The sequence below is a fragment of the Pholcus phalangioides genome, unplaced genomic scaffold, assembly GCF_987345545.1.
Source record: "Pholcus phalangioides strain wild (caught in Gottingen) unplaced genomic scaffold, Ppha-v1.0 ptg000042l_1, whole genome shotgun sequence".
Classification (NCBI taxonomy): domain Eukaryota; kingdom Metazoa; phylum Arthropoda; class Arachnida; order Araneae; family Pholcidae; genus Pholcus; species Pholcus phalangioides.
This window is the reverse complement of record NW_028301628.1, coordinates 17,431,691-17,459,078: the sequence shown is the minus strand read 5'-3', so window position 1 is coordinate 17,459,078 and position 27,388 is coordinate 17,431,691. Positions and strand designations below refer to the sequence as shown.

Genomic DNA, 27,388 nt, shown 5'->3' with positions numbered 1-27,388 from the left:
GTCCCTTAATATCCAACCATGAGGTGGGGGAATGGGGACGATCACCACACCAAGTCTGATAATATGGTAGAAGGAATCTGTCCCGTATTTTACGGGACAGTAATGACTACCAAAAAATGCCTCCTCGGACACATCACTCTGGATTTCCACCTGGGGGAAGGGGGCGCTGACTACTGTTTTTGCAACGGGCGCCACCAGGTCTAAGACCGGCCCTGCCGTGGACAGGCGGCGGCCATCGGCTAATCGGTTCACTCTGTGCGGCTTCGTTCATGCTGAAGCAATTCGGTTTCTTCCCTGCTCTAAGATGGAGTTACAACACCGCTGCCACCATGTTTAGTGATGCGATGCTACATCGATTACAAATGAGAACATAACTAAAACTTTAATAATAAACATCCAGCAGAGACATATGTTACCATAACAACCGAGCCTACATTCAAAAGCCATACTGTTGCCATTCCGCAAGTCATTATAACAATAATGATCATAAATTAATACCATCTTCAACAACGGGGAGTATCAGTTACGGGGTTACCCTATATTTCCATATAATTTTCCCTGACCAGTTTTCACTCTCGGCCACAAAGTCTGCTGCTATAGAGCAACGGGCCATGATATGTTTAGAAGGAGCGGTGTTCTAATCCCCCACCCCCCCAAGCCGCGATTATGGCGTGTGCGGAAAATTCACCGCCAGCAATTCACCGCTAGGAAAATTCACCGACCGACAATTCACCGCCACGCAATTCACCACTAGGAAAATTCACCACTAGGAAAATTCACCGACTAGCAATTCACCGACAACAGTTCAATGCGAGTCAGTTAGTGAGGGAGTGAGCGATTGAGTTACTGAGTGACCCAGTGAGTGACCGAGTGAGTAAGTGATTGAGCGAGTGACCGAGTAAGTGATTGAGCGAGTGACCGAGTCAGTGATTGAGTGGCCGAGTGAGTGAGTGACTGAGTAAGTGACTGAGTGGCCGAGTAAGTAAGTGATTGAGTGACCGAGTAAGTAAGTGATTGAGTGACCGAGTGAGTAAGTGATTGAGCGGGTGAGTGAGTGACCCAGTAGTGACTGAGTGAGTAAGTGATTGATCGAGTCAGTGATTGAGCGAGCGAGTAAATTGGTTAGTGAGTGAGGGAGTGAGTGAATTGGTTAGTGAGGGAGTGAGTGAATGGTCAGTAAGTGAGTGAATTGGTTAGTTAGTTAGTTTTTAACCTAGTAGTGTCACAAATGATTAAAAAATCCGATTGTTTCGAAAACGTATTTATGATGAAGTGTAGATTTGAAGACACTTGGATCAGGCGTCCTCTTCGTCGTGGTGGTCGTCGTCAGCCGCGCTTTGACATCGACATTTGGAACTGCTTTCAAGGAACGCGTAACGATTTCCCTAATACCAACAATTCTATAGAAGGATGGCATCGAGCGTTTCAACATGAATGAATGAACGCCAGGGTCTCTGCCACCGGACTTATCCCGTTGCCGAGATCTCTTCCAGCCCAGCTTCGTGGCAGAGTCTGGAACAAAGTTAGTGCACCTAACAGTCTGAGTGTGTAGCTAGTGTTGTGTATGATATTTCAGTGCTGCCATCTATACTTCAAATTGTGAGTGAAGTGTAATGATTGAATATTTGTAACGTTGTAGGCCTGCTGCTCTCTGTGGCGAGACTTTTTAACGGGGAGATCGGCTCGCATTCGCGCCTTGAAGTTGGGAACCACAGAAAACCAACTTCAGCCGACCACCACTGTGGGGTTCGAACCCGGATCCTCGCATCACGAGTCCGGCACTATAACCACTCGACCACCACAGCGGCGTGTATATATTGTATATATATAAAATAAATATAGAGTACATATAGATACGCACTAAGGCGGGATTTCTGAAAGTTCATCACGTGAAATCGCGGGTAACAGCTAGTTCAGCATAAAAAAAATCCATTGGTTACTGATGATTAGTGATGTTTTTTATAATATCAAAGTGATAACAGGAGATGATTTTAAGCATTTTTATATCTTTTAATTCTGTTATTATCCCTTTTAACATTCCATTAGAAGGTTCTGAGTAAAACAGAGTTAATGGAATTTTGTTGAATTTACTATCTTGTATTGGGCAACAGCAATTTGTAATTTATACAAATACAAGGCCACAACAGGCAAAATGCCCAGCGAGAAAAAAATTCCCAAAATAAATATGGATGGCATATATTTCAAAAATACAGCAACCCGAATCCATATCATCTCAATTTCTTCTCATAAAGTCATTATTTAAACTTTCCGCCATATCTTTAGGATATGGCACTTACTCACTCAATAGATCAAGATCACTCACTCACTTAGCAGCTCGCTCACTCACTCACGGACTGACTTACTCCATCATTGCATCAGTAACCCACTCACTCACTGAATCACTTACTCACTCGGTCACTCAATCGATCATTCCGTCGCTAACTGACTCGCATCGAACTGTCGGTGAATTGCATGGCGGTGAATTTTCCGTAAACCCGATTATGGTGTTATTTTGCAGGAAAAAATGTACCCCCCCCCCCCGAGAAGAAAAAAAATTTGAAACCACCCCTCCTCCAGAAAATTCTGCATACGCCAATGGGAAGGACGACCACTTTTCATGTTCCTGACTTCCTAGATTCCAGATTGCTGGAAACCAGGTTACAATGGAACATAGAACAACGCAAAACAAATCTTTTTACTCGATTTCAGTCATATTAAATTCAGAGTTTGAATATGTATTTTGTTTCCAGCGCATCATCAAAGTGAATACGATACTTCATTCAATAGACGACATCCATACATGGTTTTTAGACCACTTGCGATGTACAGTATTTATTCTTTTCTCAATGTAGTGTGTTACTTTTACATAAGAAAGTACACTATAAACATTCTTTTGTCAATGAAAGAATAAGATAAATCAAGGAGAAATTGATCAATGCAGATTCCTAATTTAATAATTTCAAGAAATAAAATTTTATATTTATATATATGTAACAGAATGTCAATACATATAAATGTTTCAGGTAAAATTTGAAACCTATTTGTAGAAGAAAAACCTTCATCCATATCTACACAAGTACTATATATTTTGTGTTTCTCAGAGTCAGTTAAGCTATTAAAAAACACAAGTCATGCAAACATGTGAAATAGCTAACTGTTTCGAGTTCAACATTGATAGCCTAAAATAAATCTCAAAACATCATACAGCCATTTCGGAGCCTACTGAAGAGCCTAGAACTCTTCAGTAGGAGCCTAGAAACTTAGTAGAGACGGATACTCTACTTTCATGTGCTGCTTCCCAATCTGACAACCATGTGTCATCGATGATCGTGATGGTAAGAGATTGATTGGTTTGTGCTTCACCATATTACTTCTCACTATTTCTAGGAAAACTGGAATAGATTTCTTTTTTTCTGCCTAGTGTTTTTATTTAGAACTATCAGCGTTGGATATACTTCTTTTCAGCTATAACTTTCAAAATGTGAGTAATAAAACTGTCGGGTGGGGGGGGGGCTCCTTTCACAGATTCTGTCGTCAAAGTCAGTAAGTTCAGAAACATATGATAATAATCATAGTAAACATTGAGTAGATCTCTCTGGGGTTCTCAAATGTAACTCTGTATTCATCTTTGAAAGTATATCAATGTTTTTATGATTTTCAATGATGGAAATGAGTTTCCTTCTTCTTTACCATGATTCTATTTTTATGTGCAACCTACATGGGCTATTTTGCCCTCTGTGATCTGCTTCATTGGTACTTAAAATCAATATTTGACACTGATTTCATTACATAAATCTTGTAATTACTGCTTCAAAGACTGAAACTATACTATATAATCATTTAATTTTTATCATGCTGTAACTATTTATATAAAAAATAACAAAAAAAAATACACTTTTCACTGAATTTTCATTTTCAAAATAATTCTTTTCAAAGAAGTTTATGAAAATATTCATAAAATATTTACACATTTTGGTGATTTAATCATTGGGTTTTTTTTAATCATAATATGCATATACTATGATTATGAACCAGGCATATAACTTCTATACAACACTTTCACATTGTTATCAACTTTCACATTGTATAACAAAAAGCTTTGAACATATACATGAAACACAAATTGACTAGAACAAAATGATTTTTTGGTCCCAGTGCAATTCTAAGGTTCTCCTACATAAGCGAACCCCTTAGTGTGTATTGAATTGCAGTTGGTTCTATGCAAACAAGTGGCTGGACTAATGCTATTCCCAGAGTAAAAAAGCATGAATGTCTAGCATCTGGAAAGAAGAAAGAATTTTTCATCAATTTAATATATTTATATTCATTTAAGAACTTTTATTTGAGAAACAAATTAATCAAGACTTTCTAGTATTCATCAATACACAAGCCAGAACTATGCCCATTATTACAGGGGTGATAATCAGTCAACATATTTCCTTAATTTTTATATTACAGAGAGGACCTATTTCTCCTGTGAGCGAAATGGGAATATGCTGTATCCTCCTTTGGTGTACTTCAGAAATTTATGTGCAGCATTTTTAATGTGCTTGACTATGCACCTGTGTCGCTAAAGCTCTTAACCTTTCATGTCCCACTGGTCCTTCATGTAAATGAAACTCCCTGGACCCAATAAAATGAAGGCCACTGATTCAGTACAGCAGAACCCTGATTATCTGGGCGAATGGTGAGGAAGGTGAACACAGATAACGCGAAAAGCATGGTTAAACTGCCAGGAGTAAAAAAAAATGATTGAAAATATAATTGGAAAAGAAAGAAGTACTTATGTATTTTACCTGTTTAAAATGACTATCCACTATATATCTATAAATTCATATTATCCGTGCGAAAAAAAAATTCAATAAAAATTACACTTATTGAAGGATATCCACACTACTAATATGTTTCATTGATGGCAGAAATACAGTAGAACCTTGAGGGGGAATGTTGGGGAAGGTGATCACAAATAGCCCAAAAACACTGTCATCTTTTCCTGTCAGAAATTCTGCACAGTTTTCAAATGTACTACAAAAATGACACAAAAAATGAATAGCGCTGGACCAACCGATAAGTCATGCAGTCATTAGACCACGTCTGAAGTTACACCATTCTTGTGCCTTATCTTCCAATTGCAATATATATATATTTTTTTTTTTAATTTTTATTTAGCAAAGAAATGTACAAGCATACATATACAAATAGAAACAACTTTTCATCCAAGGTGAACATGACTGTCACATACTGGATGATGGGTTAATTAAAAAAAAAGTACAATGTGTGAGGGGAGAATTACCTATATATAAACACTTTTACATAAAGGCAAATATAAACGGGGAGAGAAATTGATAGAATTAAATATCAAATAGATGGGTGAAGGGTAAAACAAAAAATTAATAGTAACATCATTGTGTCAACATGTGGTGGGTGCATTTTAAATGTCAAATTTAGAGATAATACGTATGATTTGAATAATTGAGCTACTGTCAGAAAGGTAAAATATTTAAAATGTTGATAAATATAATGGGAGAAAATCAATTACTTTAATTAGTGTGAGGGACGATTTCTTTAAAAAAACAAAAGATTAAAAGTGCACGGAGATATCATCAATAGACAATAGATATATTTTGAGGTACTTTTTTGTACGTGTAAAGAGACGAAGCATTCGTAATTTCAATATACAAATACAATGCCACAACAGGCAAAATGCCCAACGAGGTGGCTGAGAAAAAGATGCCCATAAAAATATGGATGTCATATATTTCAAAAATACAGCAACCCAATTAAAAATGCAACTAACAAGGGTAGAGAGTTATAAAACTTGGGTATTAGGTAAGAGAAATGAATTTTTTAATGTTTTTGTGAATAATTGGCAAAGAATATGTAGCATTACGCCTATATATATATATTGATTAATTTCTCAGCATTTCATGTAATTGCCTGTAAATCCTCAAGTGCTGATATACAATGTCCAGTTCTTATGTGTGCATATGGAGGCTGCTGTTTCAATGCTTTGAAATGGTAGTTTGGCTCTGAAAATGGGGGGTCTGTAAAAGAATGAAAAAATCCAGTTCCACGAAATGAAAATGTTTGTTTTCATCACAAAAACCACAAAATTTTCTAACCTATGAAAAAAAACCAACAATACAAATAAGAAAAAATTGAACACAAAATTGAAATTTCCATAGCATGGTTAATCAGTGAACAGATAATCAAGGTTCTACTGTATATTATTTTGTAAAAATAATAAGTTAACTATTTTCTCATCCAAGCTCACAGACCTCTTGAAATCTCTTCACGAACCTCAAGGGGTCAGTAGACCCCTGACTTAGAAGGAACAGTGGTGATAATATACATCAAGACAAACAATTTTTGCAAAGGGATCTATTATTACTCTGTGTTCAATAAAAATTGGTACTCTATGGAGATGACTGCCAAATAGATGTTGGCATAGGTTGCCAAATAGATGGTAGACTAGAAAAAAATTTTTAGGTTGGTATGTCAAAATAATGGTTTTTAATGTCACAAAAAAATCTTGGTCTAAATTTATTCACAATGTCAAAAAAAGATATAATTATGTGGAACTTAAACCCTTCAAGCGGCATTGACGAGATATCTTGCTTCCTTGAAAGCCACTTATTTTAGCATTGACAAGCCCAGACACTTAATTAATATTTACTTTTCAATTAGGGGCAGCTTAAGTGAGGTTGCACCTGGGCGGCAGGTTGTAAGGGATAGTAGCTTGGGCTTTTGTTTTCACACAAAAATTGACATAAAAAATTTCCAACAGTAAAATTTCACATTGATTACTTTTGAGACATACGTTGACAATGGAGGTGCTGAGAAAACTTGAGTGAAAAAGACATCGCCTGGAACAATAATATCAGAAAAAAATGTACTCTATCACAAGGGGCAAGTGTACATTTTGGTGCTCTCAAACAGCAATTTTTTCGGAACAGTCAAATAAACGCAAGGGAAATAATTCAGCTTCTCACCTGCCCAGGGCCATCTTAACAGCATCATGGGCCCCGGCCAAAAAAGTGACAGATTTAAATTGATTTTCTAAATTTTTTTCTGTTATTTCCTCTTCTAATCCCTTAGTTTAGAGATGTCAACCTTAAAATTCATGTGTTTTCTGGACTTGCCCATGTCCATAGAAACAGCATTTAAATCAAAACAAAGAAAAATACATTTTATTTTATCACAAAAAATGAGTAACTTTGCCTGGTTTTAATTTATACAAAAATTGCCACGTTTTTAAGACAAATAAATTCAACTGGTCGAATGGTCGACGCGTTTCGGCTCTTCAATGGAGAGCCGTCATCAGGACCTCGTGGTCAGAAAGATCCTATCTCACCCTCCAAAGAATCTGGTATCTACTTCATCCCATGCAAGAATTGTGAAAATGGATATATTGGCCAAACTAGAAGAAATCTAAATATTCGAGTTCTCGAACACCGAAAGCATGTTGAGAAGGGACGGACGGATAATTCGGCTACTGCCCAACACTGTTGGCAACATTCACATCATTTTGATTTTGACAAAGCATTTGTTTTTAAAAAAGCAACACACAATTCGGAATTGAATTTTCTCGAGGGATACTTCATCAGAACATGCCAGAATTTCCTCGTTAATGATGGAAGAAACACACCACCTATTTCGTCAGCTTGGACAGGCTTTATTAACCTCAGTCGTGAAAAAACTTTCAACACTTTACAACAGATGGCTCCCCAATTCGCATCCAAAGACCACTCGGACGCAGCAAATACAAAGGCGAACTCTTCGGACGACCAGACGTAAACATCACTCTTCATTCGTGTGAGTTCTGACCACGAGGTCCTGATGACGGCTCTCCATTGAAGAGCCGAAACGCGTCGACCATTCGACCAGTTGAATTTATTTGTCTTAAAAACGTGGCAATTTTTGTATAAATACATTTTATTTGTCCTCAAAAATAGGCGATTTTAAAAAAATTAAATTTATGGCATAAATGTAAATTAAATTTGGAATTTCGTTTTTTCAGGAAAAAAAATCAAGAGCTTTCATGTAAGAAAAATATTTCTTTCTAGTTAATAAAACCGATGTTGTTCCCAATTGGGAACATTGGCCGTTGAAAGGTTAATTAAAGTTCTACTATGAAATAAATAATTTATTGGCAAATCAGAAATCTTCATTAAAAGAAGAAAGCATACATGAAACCTTAAAGAGAACTTTCAGTTAACGACGACCATCCAGAGAAGTGTCACTGTCCCAGCGCTGAAGCTCCTCTCTAACCAGCTGCTCCATTTGCTGTCTTTTTGCTTTTTCATCCATATTTTCACTCTGGAACATTGTTATCATATTAAAAAAATCAGTTCCAATATATCTTATTTGAAAGCAATTAAATTGTGTAATGTCTAATTATAAATTAAATAAATAATTCAAATTTTGAAAGAATCAAAAACAGGACAAGAGTGTGTATATAGAATAATCTTGTCCTTAGTGTTGTAATATCGCCAATGTTGGGCCTAAAAGAATGGATAAAAACTTATGCCGTTGCAGCTGAAAATCGCCCGAATAATAATTAGAGAAGCAGAAAACTATTTCGTAAAAAAATAGTTTATAAACTGGAGGTTTGTAAAATCGAGCTTTGTTTCAGTGAACCAGACTTTGTTTTTAGTCGTTTAACATTTCTATACTGTACCTTTCAAAAGAGCAAAAATTTTCTCGTGTCCATTACAGTGTAGAATCATTTAAAAGAACCATATTTACCTATACATGCTGGAATGCATTTCAAAACATTTGAAAAAACTTTGCAACTAAAGTCTGTGGATAAATATCCAAAACATGGGAAATTTTCAACATGAACACACAGACTGTGGAAAATAAACGAATGAAAGTTAAAAAAACATTCCTACCCATATAACTTACTTCTGAAATTGAATTCAAAATTTTATTCATATTTTCGCGTCTTTTCACTTTCGCTTTCTCCATTCCTTCCATTTTCACAAGCACAGCATCAATTTTGGAGACAATACTGCCGATAGAATGTTCCATCCTATCTACACGGCGACTTAACCTAAAGTAAGTACAAAAATATTATGTGCCATCTATATTTAATGATGTGAAAGTTTATCCAATTATACTAATATCATAACTTATACCAATAAAAATGTGCATGCATCCTTTATAATTCAATGTCATTCTTAAAACTTATCATAATCAATGATATATCAGTCCTAAGACTGGTTCGCCCCCATGTTGAGCAGCCACGCTCATCTCTGTCTTGGGCTTTGTTCTTCAGTTAGTTATAGCTGGTACATTCTATGTCATTTAGTAGCGTTGAGATCCAGGTAATCCTGGGCCTTCCCCTCTGCCTTTTCCCTTCAATCCTGCCTTCCATCATATCTTGTAGCAATCCACTGTGACAGAGAGCATGTGCTAACCAGTGTACGAGTCTGTATTTAATCCTTTTCAGGATTTGGTGACTCTCTCCAGCCTGTGTCAGTACTTGTGAATTTGACCTTTTCACAACATGCACCTCCGGCGCTTTCAATTGTTTCGTGTCTCTCTTGTTTATGGTCCATGTCTCTTATCCATATAGTGCGGCGGACCACACATATACCTTAATCAGGCGTTTTCATAGATTTCAGTAAGATTAAACTATGAGGTAAGTTTTTGTTCATTAGTAATCCTTGTTTAGAGTGGAATTATTGTTTAGCAAGGGTGATTTTAGATCTTATGTCATTGCTGCAATTAACCATCTTCCGTGATCAAACCCCCCAAGTATTTAAACGATGTTACTTGCTGTAATTATTGACCTTTGATTTTTGTTGTGAAGCAATAAGCTTTCTTGCCCACTGACATTGTTTTCGTTTTGCTTATATTTATTTTCATCCCCTACTTCTGGACCTTGCTGTGAATCCTTGAGAGTAGTCTCGTCAATGTTGCCATTATTGTTAACTTGTTATGTTAACAATAATGGTGATGTTACTTGTTGTAGTTGTTGATCTTTGATTTTTGTTGTGAAGTGATAAGCTTTCTTGCCCATTGACACTGTTTTCGTTTTGCTTATATTTATTGTCATCCCCTACTTCTGGACCTTGCTGTGAATCCTTGAGAGTAGTCTCGTCAATGTTGCTGGGCATCCTGCTAATAGAACAAGGTCATCTGTATACTTTATCGTTTTCACTATTCGACCGTATATTCGAATACCAGCATTGTATTCATCAAAAGCCTCATTTAAAATTAGTTCTGAAAAGGAATTGAATAAACCTGGTGTTATTAAATCTATTCCGTACAAAATTCTAAAAAACAAATTCAAGTTTTGTTTGTATCTTTGATTCAACAGTTTTAGATAATTTCAGTTTGATATTTCTATTTGAACATTCATTCTTTCCGATACATTCAGAGGATATTCAATTCAAATATAAAGTCCAACTCGTTTAATATAAGATCATGGCTAACGGTCATATTTAAAACTATGTATGGTTCTTTTTTTTTTTATCTCAGTAAAATTTCATGCCTTTTACAAAAATACAAATAACAACTACAACTTCTCTTTCATGCAATGTAAATTTTTCCAATCCAGTCAATGAATTTCTGATGAAATATATAACATGCCAAAAGAAAAATACAAAGCTAGTGAGCCTTTTTCCACAAAGATTACCCGTTTTTCTCAATGAATATAATTTCTATGTAAGTATTTTATTTTTTTAACATGCTTATTTTTCTGTTGATTTGCAGCACCAGTGGTTTTGAAAAAGTTGCAAAATTTAGTATGTACAGATGACAGAGATACCGATCTGAATTTAAAACTATAGCAGGCAAAATAAGTAAGCATCAATGCATGTTCATACATGAATGACTGAACGCCAGAACTCTGCCACTGGACTTATCCCGTTGCCGAGATCTCTTTCAGCCCAGCTTCGTGGCAGAGTCTGGAACAACTTTGCATGTTCATACAAAATGAAAGGTTTCAAATTACTTAAAGAGAAATAATTTTTATTTAATAGAACTCTGTAATTACCAATGGATTACCCTTATTGGTGGGAAAAAATTACTGAGGACTCAGCATCATATAGTGCAGAGTTGATCCATTCCCTCAATGTGTGAACATGAGGATTTTTAAGCATGCATTGACTGAAAAACATATAGCATATATGGCAATATATAATTTCATATGAAATTTTCCGATGATTTGTTTTCAACTTGCATGATGATACTTATTAATTTTTGAATTTTTATTCTTTCAAAGATATAACGAGCAATGGTTGAAGTGAGTATGTGTAAATACGATATTTTTCTTTTCTCATATTCACCAGTCATCTGGTCGATTAATGTTCTTTACTGTTATTTTAAAATTATTAACAAAAAAAATTAATAATGAGGTAATTACTAATTCATAGAGCCCAATAGTTTAGGCACTAAAAATGGTCAAAGTAGGCAGACAAAAAGGCACTAAAAATTCTGAAAATAGGCATTAAAAAAGCATTTATAATTAGTAGAAGAAAGGAAAATAACTAAAAGCGGCAAAATATTTAGTGTCCAGAAACTGGTTAAAAATTGGTTGCTGTTACTCTGTCTACCGTTTCAATCATAGTGTACAATATCTGGACCGTTTCAATTATCATCATCATCAACAACCATTTTCAATCCACTGCTGGATGAAGGTCTTTAAATTTTTCCATTCTGCTCTCACTGATGCTTTAGCCATCCAGTTGACTCCTGCCACTTTCCTGATCTCGTCAATCCATCTTGCGTGGGGATGCCTTCTCAGACATTTGACACCACGGGTGTAGCAATTTAGAATACTTGTGGTCCACCTTCCTGTGGTGTCCTGTCTTCTTGCAATATGTCCAGCCCATTTCCATGATATCATATACCTTTGTGTGGTTCCTTATGAAAGTGATTCGTTTTCTGTCTCTCCTTGTGATACCTAGCATACATCTTTCCATGCTCCTTTGCGTTGTCTGTAGCCTTTGTATCGTCTTGCTTGTGAGTGTCCATGTTTCAGCTTCATAAGTCAGTGATGGTAGCACACCCTACTGGTTAAAAACTTTTCTTTTCAGACATAATGTCATGTGACTCTTCAGAATTATGCAGTTTCTGCCAAAAGTGCTCCATCCAATCCTGATCCTTCTGTTTATTTCATTAATGATTCCGTTCTCCATGGTGATTTCTTGCCCAGGTATACATAGCTTTCTACTTCTTCTATCTCTGTGTTGTTGAGCAAGATTGTCCTTTTCAACGCAAACGGGTTGAACATAACTTGAGTCTTTTGCAGATTAATTTTCAAGCCCACCTGAATACTTGACTTCGCCAATTCTTGTATTATTTCTTCTAGTTCGTCTGGATTACTGCTGATAACAACAATGTTGTCTGCAAAACGCAAATGGTTGAGGAATTCTCCATTTATTTTAATTCCTTTTTATCCCAATCCAGTTTTCTGAATATTTCTAAAACAGCGGTAAAGAGTTTTGGTAAGCTAGTATCACTCTGTCTGACTCCTTTTCCAAGTTTAATCTTTGCTTTTCCTTCATCCAAACGAATTATTGCAGTTGCTTTGTCATATATTTTCTTGATAATATTGATGTGTATATATAAGTCTTCTCTACTCCAATTATATCTAGAGCTTTGACAACAGCAGATTCGATGACAGAGTCAAACGCTTTCTCAAAATCAATGAAGGCCTACACAATCATACACAATGGTAATTTGTATTCCTTGTGTCTCTCTATAAGTTCCCTGATTGGATGTGATCCATTGTACTGAATCAAATTCGAAATCCTGCCCGTTTTTTTTGGTTGAGCTTTGTCCAATTTAGATTCAAGCCTATATGTCAGCACTTTGGTGAAGATTTTATAAATTACTGATAGGAGACTGATTGGTCGATAGTTCTTGATATCCTCTTTTTCACCCTTTTTGTAAAGAAAAACCATCATCGCATTATTCCAATCTTCAGGCACATCCGATTTTGTGAGACAATTTGTGAACAAAGCAGCTACTATACTGGCAAATGCCTCTCAAAATACTTTCTATGTTTTTATTATGAATGAAATTTTAATAAATCAGATCAATCTCTGGAATTCTGGCTAGGCACGGATTCAAATGGTGGATTATCATCTCTCCCAGGAGTCAAATTATACTGCAAAAAACGGTCTGTGTAAAATACGGGATGATCCAATGAATATGCACGATAAATCGACCCTCTCAACACATCAACCGTTGCTCTGGCGGCCCTCCATACTTAGCTGGAAGTAACAGCTTACATATGAAAATCATAGTATCAGATCCCATATATAGTGCAGTCCCCCTCCCTTCATTATAGACATGAAGACCCGGGTCATGCCCCACATAGACCCAAGGGTTAAGATGCTCCTGGTTGTATGGACGGATCTGATGAATTCTGAAAGTAGTAATATTTTTCAATCACTTGTTTCACTTTTAAAGCTTTTCTCTTCACAGCTCTCTATGACTCCCTTCACCACCTGTCGTGGATCACCTTACTTCTGATTTTCTCCCGTGGCCCCCTTAGAACATCCCAAGACCGCAAGGGGGCCATATGGCCCCAAGTTGAGAACCACTGGTATAGAGTATTTGTATTGTCTTGCTTGTGAGTGTTCATGTCTCAGCTCCATAAGTCAGTGCTGGTAGCACACACTGGTTAAAACTTTTCTTTTCAGACATAATAGCATGTGACTCTGCAGAATTACACAGTTTTTGCCAAAAATCCATCCAATCCTGATCCTTCTGTTTATTTCATTAATGATTCCATTGTCCATAGTAATTTCTTGTCCCGGGTATACATAGCTTTCTACTTCTATCTCTGTGTTGTTGAGCAAGGTTGTCCTCTTCAACACAAAGGGGTAAATAATAAAATTAATAAAATTATAAAATTCCTCAACAATACTAATGATTTCATTTCCATCTTTCCTTTTTAGTGCAAAAATTTCCTTTCTCCCAACACACAGTTTTTGTTGTGCTGATTTTAAGCTCCTATTATCCTCTAATGCTTTCTTTATAATATTGCAATTAAACTTCCTGATAGCTTCTGTAATCCGCTTTCGTACTGTCTTGCAAAGTTCTGCATATTCCACTTTTGATTTAGGGTCATTCTTTTTAATCTGAAATTCTCTCTAGTCTTTCATAAGTTTCTTTGTTTCTTCTGTTATTTTCTTCATCGATTTGATTTCTTTTTCTCCAGTGACTTCTTTTGCTACTTGTTTTAGGGTAGTGGTTAAAGTTTTGTTCATCGTGGTGGCATCTTGTTCATCCTCATTGGTGTTATATAGCAAATCAAATAAGTTCTTCAGCTCTAACTGGAATTTATATTGAAGTTCATGAAGCTTTACCATATCAATGACAGTTTTCTATTTTTGATAAGTTTTGTTTTTTCCGTTCTAGTGTCAAGCTTTATTCTACATCTAACTAGTCGATGATCACTTCCTGTATTGAATTTGTTGAGAACACTGCAGTCTCGGATCATATGCTCCTTATTAGATAGGATGTAGTCTATCTCACTAGTTGTTCCAGGTAGGCTTCTCAAGATCCACTTTCTTTGGAGTTTCTTCTTAAAAAATGAATTCATGATGCATACTGTTTGCTCTCTACAAATCTGAGTTGGTTTCCTCTGTCATTTCGTACACCGTAACCATGACTTCATACTGAGCTTTCACCATTTCTTCTCTCTCCAATTCTGGCATTGAAGTCACCCATAACTATTTTGATATGATGGTTTCTTTTACTATGCAGCTTGTCTAGTTCTTCATAAAAGTCTTCTACTTCTTCCTCAGAATAGCTTGATGTTGGTGCATAGACTTGTATAATCTGTACCCGGTATCTGCTTGATATTTGCATAACCAGCTTCGCAAATCTATCAAATGTACTATCTAACTCAGCAATGTGATTTTTTCCTCTTTTTATGAATGAGAAATCCTACTCCATGATCTGTTAATCTGTAGTAAAATACATGTCCACTGGCAAGTTCGATTTTCTCCTCTCATTTTCTTCTTATTTCACTGATGCCTAAAATGTCCCAATTTATTTTTTCCAGTTCTTCTCCCAACTCCAGCAAACGATTTTCTGAAGAAAGATATTGTACGTTATACGTGGCCAAGATCATCATCTAAAGGCAGCCTAGTCCAACCCAAAGATTCTTAGCACCCTTTATTTTCATGTCTTGCTGGTTGCTGCCGTAATCAGGGATACTTAGACTGCTCGGGACTGAGGACCTTAGTTTATTGACAGAGTTCATATTTCTTTTTAGAGGGTTTTTGGCCATAATCCTCTACGCTGGCCAGTGTGGGTTGGAGGAAGCCCATCCGTGTCCGTTCGCCATGTGTTAAACAAACAGGCTGCACCACGAGAAGGTGCGAATTGGACTTTAAGCCTCTACTCCTAGTCGATTCCTTCAAGTCCTCATAATAAAGCAATTAAAGGGTCTTCTCCCAGTTAACAAGTAAAGGCTATTCAACAGTCTGTTTCAATTATAGTTTATAATACATCGATATCCGGATCTCCAAGTTATTCATTTTATGCCAAAAATAAAGTGCTTTTGGTTCTCAGGATTAGGTCAATTCTAGGGCCACCATAACCAGACATGGAGCTCATAGAAGAAAATGATTGTGTGTCTCCCCTTCGAGATACAAATGATTCTTATTTATTTGTAAAATTTATTATAATTTTTTTCGTTGAAACATCTACAATGCTTTGTTGTAGTAAAAAAATTATTTTTTTTTTCTTTTATATTACCTTTTTATGCGGGACTCCTTCAGGGCCCGATGTGGCTGCACCTGTCGCACACCCCCTGAGGGTAGCTCTAATCAATTCAATCGAATACTAAACATCTAAAATAACTTGTTATGGTTGTTTGTAGGGAGAGCATTTGTGGTGTAAAAAAATAAAATCAAAACATACAATATGGGCTTTAGGGCCAGAGCCCTATCAGCTTCTGCACAGCCTAGGTGAGAAGAGGTCAACTGTGATGATTTCTTGGAACAGTGATCGGTCAGCTATACATATACAATGCAGTCCAATGCGTGAGCAAGATATGTTATGTTGAGAAACAAACTTCTAAATTTCTCAAAGCTTTTCTCGTATATATAGGCTGTGTTTATAGGATTGGATTTGATTTCAGGGTTTTTTCTTGAAAGGACTGATTAGGTCAAATAGTGCAAAAACAAATCAAAAACTAAATATAGGGCAAATTTTTTCCTTCCGTGTCAGGACTGGCTGGGTTGGTCTGAAATGAGAACATCCATGCCTAACGCCATCAAACTAAAGCAATGTTAATGCAGGGCAAGACAAGTTTTCTATCTCAGGCTTATTTACATTTAAATTTGGTTGGAAGGGGTGAGGACTTTCTGCTAATAACTGACACTAAAGTATTACAGATTTTATATATAAAACGAGCAAGTCTTTTGAAATTCTTCATGCCCAAAATATCCAAGCTCTACAGAATGAAATTCACAAATAAACCTGAAAAAATGTTTAAAAAAAAAGCATCGGTGACAGGAAAAATTCAAAAAAAGCAATTTAAAAAAATTTGAAAATAGGCAAAACTAAACGTTTATGGCATTTTGCCAGAACTTTCGGGCTCTACTAATTTGTTTTCTGAGAAGTAAATATACCAAAAATCTGCATGACATGCTATTCTGTCATAGCCAGATAACTGGTTAACAGAGTTTGATTATATCTTTGTTTAAACATTAAAACAGTTTAAATAAAGGTACATTTATAAAAACCTTTGTAGCACAAAGAGTTTAAGTTCATACGAAATGATGCTCTTATACGCTGGAAAGTTAGAAATGTGTAACTTCAATGCTAACAGGTTTGGCAGGAGTGGTCTTTGTTATGCTCTATGCAGAGAAAGCAAAAAATTGAAAATTAGCTTTTATGTTTAAAAAAATCCAAAAATTTCCCTTTTTCTTTCATATTGAAGAGTAAAAAATTCACTTTGATAAAGCAAAAAGAAAAATCATACAAAAAGTTTCACAAATATTTCTAAGTATTCATATGAATACTAGTCATATGCCTGCATTATGAACATGAAACTTTTAGAATGACAGGGGGAGAAAAAAATCCTACACATTAAAGTCATCAGCAGCAATTCCCCCTACATGACCAACAGCACTTGTAGGTCGGCTAACATCAGATGCTACTACACTCTGTTGGTTGTTGATCTCATCATCTAGTTGCAACTTTTGACCTTCCAAATCAGCAAACATCTTTTGCATCTCTTTTTCATCCAGTTCTCGATTTCCATCTACATCGTATTTTGCAAAAAGCATTTCTATTTCCATTTCTGAGAGATTTCGGCTATGAAACAAAATATACATATGTATTTATTTATTCATTTAAATTATAAGCCATGAAAGGCAACTTGCAATGTTTCACTCAAATTGTGATGAAAAATATAGAAAAATATACGAACTGTATACAAAATGCAAGATCATAAAGGCGAAAAGTACACATGGTAAAACTTTCTTGCAGAGAGAATTAAAGATACAGGTGACAAAACACAAAAAGAAAAATTGACAAAAATGACTTTTTCAATAGTGAATAAGTGGTACATATTAGTATCAATACTAGTAGATAACTTGATTTTAGAAGTTTTGATAAAAACATGTTCAAACACTGAACGAAGTGTATATTAGCATTATGTTACATAGAACCAAACAAGAATAACTTTGCTTACAGATTGTCAAATTGTAGTATATTGAAGTGCATGCTAAGCAGGGTTGGGTTTTTGAAGACAAGTCCAGTTTGTGACAAGTGTCAAAAAATGGTTTAAACTGTCAAAAAATGGTTTAAACTGTCAAAAACTGGTTTAAACTGTCAAAAACTGGTTTAAACCATCAAAAACTGTCAAAAACCATCAAAAACCTAAATGAATGCTTTGGGATGTTTCGAATAGAATAGGTATATAACTTAATGATGAGGCACTTTGATATTACAATGTTTCATTTTCAAACACTAATTTATTAAAATTGAAACAAAATATTAATTATAATTTGCGATTTTGAATTTGAGGTACAAAATGTCTAGACTAGATATATAACCACGTAGCATCCGATAACATGTAACTAATTTTGCGCATTTTTCTACACCTAAACGATTTCTAAGTTTTGAATGGACAAATCCAAAGTTAGAAAATATTCTTTCAATGGAGGCTGAGCTGGCGGGACTGGACAGCAAAAGCATTGCTAGTTTTATGAGTTCAGATGCAGGCTCAGCTGAAAAAGCATTACATTTAGAAAATCCTTTCCACTAAATCACAGGGTTTGTCATTCTTCCTTGTTCACTGAAATAAGAAGGTGGAAAAGGAGTTTCTTCCGCTTCATATGAAATTAGCAATGGCAGACAACCGTTAATTTTCTCTGTTGCCCATGTGCGAGCCAAATCACTTTGCACATCAGTCAGTCCTTCACCTTTATATTTTGGGTGCAAATTATATGCCAAATAATGAAATGGTCTCAGAATCTGGTTCATCCTGTTTTGTATCTTTTCAATGTGAGGCTGAAGAGCACTTTCTTTGAGAAGGCTTAGCCAAACATGGCATGAGTCAGCTATTGTAGCTGTATCTGTTTGAAGAATATCCAATGCAACACTTATTGGCTTGAGTTGGAATGAAAGATCTTTACACTGTTTGTATAAATTATAATTGTTGATTAAAATAACAATTCCTTTGTCAATGTCATTTTCGTGATCTTCTACTATTTTCTGAAAAAATGGCCTATTGTGTAAAAATGTTTCAAGACAAGTAAGTGTACTCTTCCATCGAGTATCACCAGGTAATTGGGGTTTTATTGACCCCATATGTTCATTAAGCCATCCTGAAGGCAAATGATGGTTTCTAAAGTATTTTTGTATTTTAACCACCTGTTTGAGCACAGCTTCAGGTGCTAGATCTTGTCCGAGTAAGTTGAGCCAATGAGAAGAGCACCCATATTCTACTAAATTTTGGTCAATCTCATTAAGCAAAAGTTGCCTGGCTTTCTCCATTACTTTCGCATTATCAGTTACAGCTGCCTTTACTTCACAAGAATATTTATAGTGGGCCAAACGTATGGAATTGTCAATTATTTGCTTGTGGTAATCTGCATTTTTCATAATAGCACCACACTCAACAGCTTCAAGAAAATAGGATTTACCTTCAGAATGTATACATGTAGCTATGACTGGATCGTTATGAATATTGCTCCATCCATCTTCAATTAAAGTTACAGCTTTTCCACTGAGATTGTCTTTTGCAGTTTTCTCAACCTCTCTTGTAACTTCATCAAGCAATGACTGAGCCAAAGCTTTTCTACTTGGGGTATTATAACCAGGTCGCAAATCAGAAACTAGATCTTTGAAACTTGAATGTTCAACAACACTGAATGGGATATTATTGGCATAAAAAAACTTTGCCACTAATAAATCAATTTTTTTAGTTGTAGCAGAATTTGATTTCACAATGAAGTCATCAATTTTTTGCTTCTTTTTTTGAGTGAAAATTTCAAGTTCTGTTGATTCCAACAAAATAATAGGCTGTGAAGCAGTGGACTCTGTAGATGTTGATGTAGTTGCTTTTTGTACATCAGGTATTTGTTCAACATCATTTCCCCTTCGATAAACTGAGCTATATGGCTCTTCATCCTGTCCACACGATTACATCGCATAACTCCACAATTAATGCATTTTGCATATATTGTGGATTTCCATTTTTCTCTACTTTATCAAAATTTTGCCAGGCTATATGCTGTGGCCTTCCACCACGATTCATTATATTTTAAACTAATAATAGACTAAATATTTATGATTTCTTAGAAATTGGTTTCACTAAACATAAAAAAAATATCAAATGAAATTTCTGAAATTGGTTTCCATATTAATCCTCACTACTTTACAATTCAAACAATAGAAAAAGTTGGACTTTTCTCTAGTACACTGGTCTTTGTCCTCTAAGGGCAGCTGGTGTCTTTATTGGATTATAAGACCATCTGCCCCTAGCATGATAATGCAGTCACTACTGTTGCTGCTTCTTGGTGAAAGAAAAAGAAAACCCTGTGAGATAATATACCACTACATATAGATCTGTGATGCAATCCCCATTCATGAATTTTCTAAAAATAGACCGTCAGAATACATAGCCCAAGGTTAGAAAATGTGGTAAGAATTAGCAATTTTGATATTGTAATATAACTTAAGTAACTAAGATACTTTATATAAAAAATATGTATATTCAGGCTACTTTTATAAGGTCTTTTTGAAGGGAAAAAAAACACTTATCATTTAAAAATATACCACCAAATGTAACCAAAGAATAGAAACTGTGGTAACAATGAAAAATTTTGACTAATAATGAGCTAATTAATTTTTCAGGGGAAAAATTATTTTAGGATAATTTAGTATTTTGATTGCTGGATATATATATTCTAATGTTATGTACAAGAAGAATATTGTTTTAAATATCTGGGATTGTCTAGATAATATAATAACAGAAATCAACATTATATATAGCAAGCATGAAAGAACTTTTTAAACATGTATCTGTTGTAAAAAAAAAAAAGTAGAGCAGATGTTGATATGCAAATATATATATATTCATATATAAATAAACAGTTGAAGAAATTTTAGAAGGTTGAAACTATCTTGAATACATTACATATCCTTCCGTAGTTTTATGCTATGCTCTACTCAAATTCTATATTTTACAAGTATACAGTATATACATGCATATAATTGTCCAAAATAATTATGTAGGGGGAGGGGGGAGATTATTTTAAAATCACACATTACGTATTGCAGCATAGTCACTTTAAGCATTAAATTCAATCAATGTGCGTATTTTCAATGGGAATTTATATGTTGAAAAGCAGTATTTGAGGTTTTTGACAGTGTTTGACAGAGTGTTTTCGACGTGACATGTGTCAAAAACCTGCCAACCCTGATGCTAAGATGTGTCATTTTTTTTGTACTTACCTAAAAATGAAAAATCTTAGAGATATCAAGTTGTAGTATTAAGGCAATGAGAGATATGTGTAAAATCTTTCTAATACAGTCAAATCCCTTTGTAACGAACTCCAAGACACTGGAGAAATCACTTTGTTATAACAAAATCCCATTATAAAGGATTCCAAGATTCCAAGTTTTTCTTATGTAAACTTATCTGGAGGATTAAAAAGTGTTCGTTAAAACAAGATTTTTGCTATAATGGTATTTGTTAAACTGGGACTCTACTGTATACAATGAAACCGCTCTTTTCTAAATGATTTTTTTTGTCCCATTGGTGTTCGCAAAAAAGGGGGTTTTATTGAATATATAAATATTATTGAGATTTATACCATTCTTTTAAAAAACGGATGCCTTGCTAGGAAAGGTGAGATGTGAGAAACAGATATGCGCTTGCAATACAGTGAATATGAAAGAGACAGGACCAGGACTGGCAGTAGACTATTCCAAACTCTACCTGCCTGGCATAAAAAGGAGTACTTTAAGCAGATTTTTATTGCAAATAGGAGATGCATATGTATAATGAATGGCTTTCGGTGAAAGAGTTAATCAACTGTATCATCTCTAAGCGAAGTACGAAGTTACATGAGACTGTGAATCATTTCATAAATGGTGCACAAGTCATTGACACCTAGATGGCATCATTCTAAAGAATGTTCACATAAAATCGGCAGACCTTTACAATATGAAATAAAGATTGCATGCACAAGGAAAGAACATTTGGTAAGTAAATTATCTCTTAATGCTTTCCAGCAGATCAATGTCATTAGCCATATGAGGACTCCGAACCTGTGATGCATCTAATATAATAAGCCTAACAAATATGGTGAAAGTCAACATAATTGTCAAACCATTGCATATTTTGTAATATTCCCTTAGCATATTTCTCTAGTTTATGACCGCCTTCAAATAACCTGATGTAGGCAAGTTCTGGTCCATCTCAATACCTAGATCTATATGACTTGGCAAGGAAGTTGTAATACAGTTAGAAACTGAATGGCACCATTATCCGAGGATTATCGCTCTCCATTATCCATACAAAGTTTTTTAACAGCTGGCTGATGCAAAGATATATTTTGGAGAGAAAATTCAACTGCCCCTGCTGGGAATCAAACGCATGCCTTTTCAATGTCCGGGTGAACGCCCTAGACTACTAGACTACAGAGGCAACAAATATCTCAATCTTCCCTTGGAGCTTGTGTGCACTGAATGGGACCGTACATGGACGGTTGGACCTAACACAGGCCAAAGTTCACAATTGCTGAAAATGCCACCACATGGTGTGGTCTCCATGTACCGTCCCGTTCAGTACACACGAGCTCCAAGAAAAGATTGAGAATTTTATTGCCTCTGTAGTCTAGTGGTCCAGGAAAGTGAAAGAACGTGGGTTTGATTCCCCGCAGGGGCAGTGGAATTTTCTCTCTTTCCAAAATATATCTTCGCATCACCCAACCCTTAAAAACCTTTATACCATTAAATATTATTAGCACCCATGTTCCTCAGGAACCCATTGAGGAATTTTCAATTGTCAATGTATAAGTAAGAAGATATTTGATACAGAATAAGTGGGATGAAATATGCGAATGCAAGGACTAATGTAGGTCTAAGTCAGGCTGGAAAAATCATCAAAAATTTGCATGCAAAGTCAGGCATGTAACTTGAAATAATAGATGCCAGAATCAGTATTTTACATGCCCGAAAAATATTACTAAATATTTTTAATAGATTTACTTACTTCAAAAATGTAAAAAATAATAACATTCACTTGCATAAAAAAATCAAAAGTAATATAAAAAATTTAAAAAGGAAATCAAAATTTTGAAAAAAATATAAAACCAATATACATGGCCAAATATAAAAAATTACCCAAATTACAACAGTTACCAGTTAGTTTCCCCTCTGTTGGGGTCTACTACTACTACTACTAAAAACACACTACCTCGTCCACATTCCTATGCAGAATTTCTAACGAACTGGTACATGTTGGAATGTGCATGTATGTGTTGTGAACCTAAAGTAAAGTTAGTTACTGTTTAATGTTTGTTATGTGCAGTGAGGCCATCAATTATTCTAACCATGAGTGAATTGTAATGATTGAATAATCATGCTGTTGTAGGCCTGTTGCTCTCTGTGGTGAGACTTTAAAGGGGAGATCGGCTTGCATTCGTGCTTCAAAGTTGGGAATCATAGAAAACCAACTTAAGTGATGTTGGAGTCTGAAAAAAAGAATCATGGACAATTTATGGAACAGAACTGGACATGCCAGGTGCAATGCGCACAGCCACACCCATGGTTTCCACATAATGAAGGGCTCAGAAAATTAATGGGATGAATCCAATTAATTTTTCCTAACCTATATTTTCACTGTAGGGAAAGGCTCATGAAAATTCTGGCGTAGGGACCCGCAAAAGATCCCAGCTTTTGTTTAGGGCCCAATCACAAAATGCAAAGGCTATGGCTATACCAGGCCCTAAAATGTAATTGGCCATAAAAATAGACTGAAATACATTGATTATACATTGGATCATGACTGCCTAACAAAGCCTTTCTGTGGGATTTCATACATGTGCGTAGGAACACTTGCATCATTGCCTATGATAAACACACAGAAGTGTTAAATTTTTTGAGAGTTTTAACATGCCCGAGTCGGGCATGTGATTTTAAAAAATACATGTTCGGTCAAAATTTTAGTCCCTGGGCATGCTAGGCAATAGATTTTTTTCATTTTTTCCCCCAAAGCAGGAACTTGAATGATTTTACTAGTCACGATCTTGCCGCTGGATAACATGTGTCCAACTTTGACTTGTTGGTATTTCCCCAGGAACAAAATTGCAAACATTCATAAATCAGACCAATACACAGTGTCGTAACTGGCCATTCCTATGCAATAATGTGCATTTAGGTCTCATCTGGGGCCCAGAATGGCCCATTCAGGCCCATTCTACCCCCCCCCCTCCCCGCCAAGTGGGCTATGTGTGGGTGCACCTGTTGCACCTGCCTAGTTACATACAAATCGTTTTTCAAAAGACAGATGATCTTCTCAACTTGTTAAATGCTTTTTCAAACTCAATATAACCACCATTCAAGCACTAAAGCATCTGAATAATGGATGATCACCCATTTCCAGTAGTGAAGCCAAACTGCTGTTTTGGAATATTTCTGTGGAGTAAGTTATAAGAAATCCAGAACAAGGTACATGTTGAAAGAAATCTGATTTGAAATGATTTTACATGGCCATATCATAGATGACAGTCTTGTAAATTCTTATTGTTTTACATTCGGTTTGCAACTTATTTCTTGCTGCTTGTTTTTCTTCTCTGGTGTTGTATGTTTTTTGAATATATCTTCATTGATTGAAATATAATTCAACAGTTATTTAGGCTTTTTTAAACTCTAGCTAACTCACACAATTTCAACTCATCTTTTGAGAAATTTAAAAATTATACCCATCATGGATATCGAGCGATAGTTGCATGGGTCAGACAAGCAACCATTCTTTTAAAATATAGGAACTACATGTGCGTGCTTCCATACTTCAAGAACTTATCTGCTTTCATAGCAGCATTGGCAGGACTTTGAGGACATCAAACTCTGAGGGATGGCTAGATGTTTCTGTGTCAGAAGTGAAATGAAGTAATGTATAATAATAGGATCAGGTGAAAAAGCCATGGAGCCAAAGAGATATAGTTGTTGACTGTTGGACGAGAGAGCATGTCGAACGCTCTGGTTTAGGTGTCTATGTAAATAAATGTGATTATAAATTATTCTCGTTGGCTCTAGTGTATGCTTAAATCGTAATATGTCTAGGAGGCCAAGCAAAGCATGGTGGCAGCAGTGGGATCACAAGGCGACTGTTTCGTGACAGTAAGTCATCCATCGACGAACAGCTCATACTTGACATATAATTCTGGTAATTCTGCTTGGTTCAATGCCTTCTTTTCTGGCCAGGTGCCAACAATTATTATTTTCGAGATCGTGACATCTTTTTTCTGTCCATCTTTCATCTCTAATAGCCTAGCCTCCGAAGCAAGAAGTGTAGAGATCACAAGTCTCACATAGGCCTTAGTCTCTTCCTCCAATTCACTGGAGTTGTCACTCTCAAGAGGGGCTCTTGAAAGGGTGTCTGCTGCTAAAAGCTGTTTACCTGGAGTGTATGAGATTGAGAATGAATATCTCATCATCTGTAGCCTGAAGCATTGTAAACGAGGTGTTAATTGCTTCGTTGAAAATATGGGCATGAGTGGTTTGTGATTGGTCTCAAGGCGCACTTTGAGTCCCATAATAAAGTCTTCATTTTTCTCACAAGCCCAAGTGAGTGCTAGCACTTTTTTTTCGATTTGAGTGTATCTTCTTTCTGCAGTGGACATAGTCCTTGATGCGTAGGCCACAGAGTGTACCGTACCGTCCTTGTGTTCTTGAAGCAACACACTTTCCAAGCCGTAAGACGATGCATCAGCACAGACAATGACCAGTAGCTTAGGATCAAACCGTGCTAGTACTGTTGTTGACATAAGCAAGCGTTTGATTTCCTGGAAGCATCAAGCTTGCTCAAAGTCTCACACAAGTCATTCGTTGTTTTCAATAGTGTGTGAATCTAAGCCGAAATTTCTCTAAAATTTGGTATGAACTTGGCCAAATATTTCACCATTCCAATAAAATGTTGCATTACACGTAGATCTTTTGGTAGTTGAAGATTTTCTATGGCTTCTACTTTCATCGGGTCAGGCCAGATTCCTTTGTGGTCTACAAAGGCTTTAGCTTTATCTGCTAAAGACTTCCCAACCCGACGACGATCACTTAAGGGGGAAGGGGAAGGAAAGGATTGAGAAACAGACGAAAAATTACAATAATCGCCACATGGTGTCTGCACTCAAGAGTAGCTGAATGTAGGCGACACAGCGTAGGTGGCGGACATAAAGACGTGGAGTGAAATCAAGCACAGGGCAGATACCCCAAGATCCTTCATCATCAAGACACCAAGAGGATCTGTGAGAAGAAGTCAGTTCCGTCTGAACAAGACTGAATGCCCTGAGCCTGTTTCAGAATCGAATCTAGGAGTTTTAGAGCTCCCAACTGCTGGTCCGACGGTCCAGGATGACAACACCCCGGGCCGAGGAGGCCAACAGGACAGCCGTTAAGAGGACAAACATCCGTCCCCATCAGAGCAACATGATACGGCTGTGTGGTGCAGAAGCCCCAGCACTATCTGCTGACTGACAGTATGAACCATGACCTCCACAAGGGGTGGGCTGACAAGGCTCCAGCCCTGGGGCTCAGGAGGATTTTAATCATTTTTTTTGTTTTTTCACACTATAAATTCATCATAAAGGGGCCTCATAAATGTCTGGTCGGGGGGCCCGTAAAAGATCCCAGCCTAAGGGCCCTGCTTCAGCATGTGGGGGCCATGGTATGAACTAGTCATTTTTATGAAGAAAAAAATAAACATAAAAGGGGGATGTGTCGGAAGTGAAATGAAGTGATGTATAATAATCGGATCGGGTGAAAAGGCCATGGAGCCAAAGAGATATAGTTGGTGACTGTTGGACAAGAGAGCCTGTCGAACGCTCTGGTTTAGGTGTCTATGTAAATAAATGCGATTATAAATTATACTCATTGGCTCTAGTGTATACTTAAATCGTAATATGTCTAGGAGGCCAAGCAAAGCAGTTTCGACAGGGAAGTTGAGATTTCATTGAGTGCAGACGTGGCACAGTGCAGGGGTGGGAAGTGACTAAGTCCATTTCGGAGCAGCTTTGAAGCAGCAAAATTCAGAATTCAGAGCAGCAAAATATGGGATTTGGAGCAGATATTTATAAATTGGAGCAGTGAAATTAACAAGAATATTTTCGTTAACCCTCAACCCTTTTCAAAATAAAACTGCACTGTCTTTTATTATCAAACATCTTTTCGTCAGCTTAATTTTTGTTTTTGGTGTTTTAGGCTTTTGACACCTTGTTTGAAAGAGCGGCTGTCATAAAATTTTTTGCACCCGTCTATTTAAGATGATTTTTTCTTACTGACGACACTATTTGCTGCCTTGAACAGCAGCACTTCAAATGAGCTAAAAAAATTTTATAAGTTTTTTATACTTGGAAAGAAATTGTTGCAAAATGGGAGAGAATTTCGGAAGAATCAACTCGATGTTTGGCGATTCAGCACTCATTATCTGGCGAGATTGGCGATTTAACGCTCGTTATTTGGCGATATTGACGATTTAATGCTCGTTATTCGGCAACATTGGCGATTTAACGCTCGTTATTCGGCAACATTGGTGATTTAACGCTCGTTATTCGGCAAAGTTTCTAAACTAACATTCGTAATTCGGCGGACATGCGCTTTTTACTCCCGGAATGAAAATTTTTTTCACGAAACATCGGGATTTAACACAATCGACTACAGTAATTTCTGCTGCTTC

The 27,388-nt window shown here is 36.2% G+C and overlaps 1 protein-coding gene across 4 annotated transcripts in view; it reads right to left on the bottom strand.

Moving 5' to 3' along the window:
* Positions 1-2,801: 2,801 nt before the first annotated feature.
* LOC149064558 (polycystin-2-like) overlaps positions 2,802-27,388 on the bottom strand; it is a 150,370-nt gene continuing 125,783 nt past the window's right edge. For 3 of the 4 annotated variants that reach the window (XM_089254701.1, XM_089254703.1, XM_089254704.1), the window contains exons 13-16: positions 17,065-17,295; positions 8,908-9,055; positions 8,190-8,319; positions 2,802-4,280 (exon numbers count right to left, since the gene is read on the bottom strand). In XM_089254701.1, the coding sequence (XP_089110827.1) occupies positions 8,215-8,319; positions 8,908-9,055; positions 17,065-17,295 (484 nt within the window). In that variant the 3' untranslated portion in view covers positions 2,802-4,280; positions 8,190-8,214. The remainder of the gene's footprint in view (positions 4,281-8,189; positions 8,320-8,907; positions 9,056-17,064; positions 17,296-27,388) is intronic. The other variant, XM_089254702.1, reaches the window with a different exon arrangement.